This window comes from Ananas comosus, linkage group 4 (assembly GCF_001540865.1).
Source record: "Ananas comosus cultivar F153 linkage group 4, ASM154086v1, whole genome shotgun sequence".
Classification (NCBI taxonomy): domain Eukaryota; kingdom Viridiplantae; phylum Streptophyta; class Magnoliopsida; order Poales; family Bromeliaceae; genus Ananas; species Ananas comosus.
The window spans coordinates 15,312,480-15,319,239 of NC_033624.1; the positions used below are offsets into that span (position 1 = coordinate 15,312,480).

The 6,760-nt window shown below is 41.1% G+C and overlaps 1 protein-coding gene across 1 annotated transcript; it reads right to left on the reverse strand.

The window, feature by feature from the left end:
• LOC109709144 (AT-hook motif nuclear-localized protein 15-like) lies at positions 2,963–4,828 on the reverse strand. Its single transcript, XM_020231210.1, has 2 exons — positions 4,760–4,828; positions 2,963–4,250 (listed from the first exon to the last, which is right to left on the reverse strand). Exons 1-2 carry the CDS (start codon positions 4,826–4,828, stop codon positions 3,120–3,122), a joined length of 1,200 nt encoding a protein of 399 aa, XP_020086799.1. The 3' UTR covers positions 2,963–3,119.

Here is a 6,760-nt window from a genome sequence, read left to right on the forward strand (position 1 = left end):
AAAACTCTAAAAGTCTAATGATCTAAAACCATCAAGTGATTACAAGAATTTTCGTATGGAAGAGGTCTTGCCCATGTAAAGGATTACATATGCGACTGAGTATTAATTAAAGTAGTAGTGGAAGCTTTCATCTTTTCATACTAAAGTGTAGTAAGTAAAACGAGCTTAATTACATCTTCTCAAATTGCCATAATTGTAGTGCACGGATCTTGATATATATATATATATATATATATGAGAAAAATATAGCATACTATCCACTTCATTCATTGAAAAGATGAATTAGGTGAAATAAGCTAAGATAGTGAGGGTCTCATTATGAGCGTATCGCCAAAAAAAAAAAAAACACTAACTAACGATTACAGAAGCGGCGATTTTCCGTACGGGATTGATCCCATAGGTTCATCCAACAGTTAATCTTATGAACAAAAGCCAAGGATTAGGTAGGATAGATTATATCGTTTCTGACCTCCCAGGTGATATTTTTGACAAAAACACAAAAGCTTTTATTCATGCACTGTAGTGCTCGATCAAGATTCCAGAAAAAGTTGTTTAATTATTCAAAAAGACTCTTTCACGACAACCAGTTCCTTTGATATTTTACTGTGACTGATCTCACCAAAGTCAATATCACGAAATAATACCACTATTTACAATTAATTGCCGGCCAAATTTTCTTACCTACCTCCAACATTTGAGTAAGCCAGCAACTGCAGTGGTATGAATTTTCCAAAATTAGACACCAAATTTAGACATGGAGAGCAAGTGATCATGAAAAATGATGCATTCAATCAATAGGAAATCCACAAACAAAATTGACTGGTTGAACACGTGTGAATATAATGTTTATGTAGCTTCTATATATTCTGAAAAAGAAAAAATTGCAAGCATTAATCTCAATCTTTTGCACCCTGAAACTTGCTTTGCTTTTTCAAAAGAAAGAAAAAAATGAATTTGCCATATCAGATCAATTAAAATACATCACAGATTACTTAACCAAGTAGGTTGTAGATATTCAGGCAAGGTTAGGTGCATCTGATGATACAAACTAGAGAAACTTTTAGATTGATTGAATAAGAATAGCTAAAGAATTTGCATCTTCCTCAATCGACTAATTAATGATAGCATATATAAGGCCAAGAGGGCTCACTAACATAAACTACAATTCAAATTCTTTTGTTTAGTAGTACAACTGAGAAAAGAAATCCGCTACAGTTAATTATGTCACCCATAAGGATCATTGATTGTAACTTAAATTCACAACTAAAACAAGTATTTTCTATTTTCCTAAACTGATTAATGTTTATCCTCAGAAACACGTCGAAAGATAATATTGAGTGCAACCGATAAACACTTGATACATAAATTGTACAGATTTTTGAACTGGGAAACTGTGATGATAAATTACAGATTTTAATTTTCAGGCAAACTACTTTGAACTCCATATATACGCTGTTCTAGTTTTCCGACCACATTCATCTTGCTACAACTATATATGCAAGTAGAAATTCTCTGACCTAAAAACTTCATTCAGCAACCATATATAGGGGTCAAAAAGGCATCATTATGATCACAGTTTAGAATGCTTAATAGGTAATTAACTACACCACTCAATATTTTCCATGAAGCTCGCACAAGATGACATGTAAGAGAAACCAGGCTAATTAGCAGCTTGTAAGATTAAATACCTTAATTCCACGTAACAAGCATTACCAAGCCTGTTATATAAAAAGTTATGTATAACTGGAATAATTGGAGACAGGAATGAGTAACTACCAAAACAAATATATCCATTGAGGTATATGGATTTCTACGACCATCAAACTTTTTTCAATTCATGATAAATTGACATTATAAACCTTCTTTCTACCCTAAGCAAAGTAAAGAATAGTGAGCACAACTACAATTCTACCAAATGAAATTAATCACATAAGATATATGTAAGCAATATGCAGTAGGTGACTGTAATTAATTCCTCAGTAGTCTAAAACTTTGGGTTACTTAAAAAAAGAAAAATTAAAGGACTCATGCATGAGCTAACCTCTTATTTGATATCTTGGTATGCATGCACACGAAATCTTCAATCAGTCTACAAGCATGCACCAGAAATGGAAAACTAGCTAGGAGAGGGGAAAAAAAAATGGATGACCCAAAAATTTCATGTTCTACCACGACCGACTGTCGTCTATCGTGGATTTCCAAAAAAATAAAATCACATCAAAAGAACATTAAAGTTGCCTCCCCAACTAGTCTAATGGAAAATAATTGTGAAACACTGTTACTGTAGTGTATCAAATCAAAGCAGTGCATGCACTTAACCTGCTAGATACTCCAAAGTAGGCGGATTTGAATCGAAGCAGTGCATGCACTTAACCTGCTGGATACTCCAAATTAGGCAGTCAAATCCGATGCAACATTTGGTCCTCCCCCGCCCACCATCTACTAACAATAGGGGGCGCAAATAATTGCCAATCAATCATCCATCAAACATCACCCAATCCTAATTAATTAACCCCGCTCAATTGGTTCTCACAATAGCAAGCAAAAAAAATGAGTGTAAAACTTAATTAGAAGTAATATGAAAGCCTCAAGTTTAGAGAAAGAGAAGGATATTATGTGTGAAAAACACAACAACAATAATATTAACCATATATAAGAGAAAACTGTTATAAATAGAAATCAAAATTAACAAGGAAAAAAAAAGTTAAAAAAAATATATAGCTAGGAGGTTGAAAATTTGCCGCTTGAACATGCGGAACATGCGGATAACAGCAAATGCTAATTCCGCTCACTAAAACTATATACGAATTACTACCGAGCGAACATCGTGCACAAAAACTAGCATGCATGCATGCATGAAGTGATCAAGAGAGCAGATAACCAAATCCGTGCATGAATTTGAAAAAGAAAAAAAGAAAAGCAAAAAAGACAAGTCAAAAAAGGAAATAAGATGAGTTGGGAGTTCTTTCGGCTGATCATCAATAGCACAGAGGGGGTAGACAATCACAAGGCTAAATAATTAAACAGCATAATTTATAGAGAAAAGAGACAGGAGATTGACGAAAAAAGTGGAATTGAGGAAGGAGTGGAGGAACACTTAAGGTTTGAGTACGATATGATCAGTAGCCCGGGGGCCGCGGCGCCGCGGAAGCCCAGGCGGCGAACACGTCGTGCGGCAGCTGGCCGTTGGCGATGAGATTGGGGGGCAGGTTGAACATGGGCATCGGCACGGGCATGGGCATGGGCATGGGCATGGGCGAGGGGTCGCCGAGCCCCGCGGCGGCGCCGTTGTTCCCCGCCCCGAGCGGCGGGCTGTGCTGCAGCTGCAGCTGGTGCTGGTGCTGCAGGGCGTCCGAGGAGGCAGGCTGCGCTCCCGCCGGCGGCAGCGGCGCAGCGGAGGGGTCGGGGTCGTCGACGTCGTCGGGGAGGGGGAGGCGCTCGTAGGTGGCGTTGGTGAAGGTGGCGGCGACGACCATGACGGGGCCGGAGGCGACGAGCTCGCCGACGACGGCGCCGCCGACGACCTGGCCCTGGCCGCCGGCGAGGTAGACGGTGAGGCCGGTGGCGCCCGGGGGGGAGGGCGTGGGGAGGAAGGCGCCGGAGAGGGAGAGGATCTCGAAGCGGCCGTGGAGGGAGACCACGGAGGAGGCCTGCGGGGGCGGCGAGGCGGAGGAGGCGGAGGAGGGGGGCTGGCGGAGGGTGACGTTGGCCACCACGCCCGTGCCGCTCAGCACGGACACGCCGTGCTGCCGCCGCCGGGCGAAGGCGGAGACGGCGTCCATGATGTCGGCGCCGCTGGCGATCTCCAGCACGTGGGAGCGCAGCGCGTTGGGGCTCTCGCGGGTGATGATGATCGGGGGCTTCGGCTTGTTCTTCGACCCGGCCGGCCGCCCGCGGGGCCTGCGCCCCGACGACGACGACCCGGGATCTTGCTGGGCGCCGCCGGAGGACGGCGAGTGGTCCACGTCGTCCTCCCCGCCCCCGCCCCCGCCGCCGCCGTGCGGGTTGGTGTTGCTGGAGCTGCTGTTGGGGGTGGAGGGGTTGTTGTTGTTGTTAGGGTTAGGGTTAGGATTAGGGTTAGGGTTGGGATCGTGGGGGCGGTGGGGGCTGAGGTTGGAGAAGTGGTTGAGGTGGAGGCCATGGGAAGGGGTTGCGGCGGCGGAGTCCACGCCTCCGCCTCCTCCTCCTCTTCCCCCCAAGCCGGGGTTCCCTGCCCACCACCGGTTCGCCAGCTTTATCTGTATGTATGTCTATCCACAACTCTTCTATCTCCCTACTGTAGTAGAAGAGAAAAGAGATGGATTGAATATCGAGCAAATTAACAATATATATATATAGATATAGATAGATAGATAGATAATATTTCTCTTTCAACTGCGGGCTTAATTTATAGCTAAGCTTCTGTAGGTGGATTCCAGGGGACAATAAAGCACCGCTGATCTCAGCTAGCTAGAATACTCCTCCTCCCTTCCCTTGTTCTCTCTCTCTCTCTCTCTCTCTCTCTCTCTCTCTCTCTCTCTCGCCTGCCAGATCTATCTATCTACACAGCTTGCTTCTTGGGCTGCCTCTCAGCACATCTCAATGTAGAGTGAGCACAGAGCGATCAAAGGATAAGAAAAAGAAACGACGCACTCTTGTGTAGATTTGTTAGACCAGCAACTCACAAGCTATCGTATGACTAACCCCTCTCTCTCTCTCTCTCTCTCTCTCTCTCTCTCTCAGAGAGATTGAACGAACCCAACCGAAGAACATTAATTACTTGTCCTGTCGCGTAGTTGTTATAGAAGGGGTTACTCTCCTCAGAAGAGCCTCCCCAAGCCCCATGCATCCACTTCTTACCAACCAATTAACCTCTCCCACTCTCTTTCCTCTTCTTTCTACTAATGGAAGCTTCACACAGCAAACCCTCTCTCTCGTTATCTGTAGGCTCTAGCTAGCATAAGTTAGTGACGACCCACCAAATAATTCTGATCAAACTAACAAATAATCCTTACTGTGATTTCCTCTTTTTTTTTTCTTTTTTTTGTAGGGGGCGGGGTGTGTTCACTGTTCAGGGCCTCAGGGGGTCGGTGAGGGGAGGGATGGGGACGGGGATGCATTTGTGGGGGGTAACGTGCGCATGAGAAAGTGGGCCGGAGTGGGAACACGTCACTGTCTCGAGTCCCGACGCAGCATCGAATGGCAATGTCTCGGAGGCGAAGAGCATCTGCTAATAGTTTATTTATTTTTTTAATTAATATATAGCTCAACCTTGCTATCATTGCAAAAAATTTTTTTTTTTAAAGTATGGTTTGCGATAATAAAAATATTATTAAATCTGTAGCTCTTAATCCTCTCATACGTGGCTCGCACCAAATGGCTGAGTTATTAGACAACAGTTTAACTTAATTTGTTTTTTTAATATTGTTCAGATCTTTAATTACTTTATTGCTTTCTTTTGTGATTATATTGAGATTATGTAAATCTATTTGGCATTAGTTAATTTACACCAAAATTAGAGATTTATTTATGCAACTAATTAATTAACTATACTAGTTCATGTCCTAATTAATTAGGATATATGTTCTTTAATTACTTATTTTGAACAAGATTGAAGATTCGAAGCGAATTCAAACACGTATATAATCCTTACAAAATTTTCAAATGTGCTTTATACAAAATATCCTTGGGGTACTTTATGGTAGGATGGTCCCTTTTTTTTTGCTCTTATATTTTATACAAATTGTGAGGATAAGTATACCTGCCTCATTTTGTCTCAGTAAGAAACTCAGCGTAGTCATCGAATGGCACAGTTCTTTAGCACTGTTCTTGCTAAGTCAAAATTTTAATAAGTAGAACTATCCAACTTCTACGTGGAACATGGTCATCAAACTGTGACAATTCAATAGGGTTACATCAAGCCAATTTATATATAAAGAGTTTGACTTTGGTAGATATAATATGGCTGACCACGTATATCATTGATTTTTTTTTTTAACCAAATGAAAAGACCAACATGTTAAAATCTTGATCAAAACCCCCGAAAAAAATGTAGTAGGTTTTTTTAAAAAAAAAAAAAAAACTGCTCTTTTCCACATCATTTTGGTAGACATTTTTTAAAAATTATCCATTCATGCAAAAAATGAAAAAAAAAATATTGTACAATAAAAAGTATATGTGCAAATTAAAATTCAAACAATCCAAACTACTCCCACAAAAATTAAATCAAATTAGAAATGTTTCGGGAAAGAACAATTTAATTAGGAGCATTATGCATGTCTTTTGCAGATAATCCGGAACACAAGTTAGAGACCAATGACCCACTCTAGAAATAAAATATATAGCATGCAATTATATAATATATTAGGCGTTCAATGTATTCACAACTGCACAAGAAAGCAAAGCACATCGCCTCACATGGTCTTAGGGAGCATGGGGTGGACAAAGTTAATGCCATCCACTAATTAAAATTAAAGCAATATTAGATTATGTACGTAAATTATTCGCATCACATGATTGATGATATCACCCTCATTTATTTCATTAATTTATTTATCAAGTGTTTATTACCTTCCAAGATGTATACAGATTGACAATGTGTATCACATTAGCTCAATCGTCGACATCATAGTAGTTGTTGCAGAGGTTTTGATGTAACACACCAAGCGTACGAGACAATCCTAAGCTCCAGTTCAAATTTTAGCATAAAAGGGTAAATGGGATACTGGAGCCATCTAAAATGTTTGCCTTTTGCAGGAGAGCATTAATCAGCTTGTCTTAA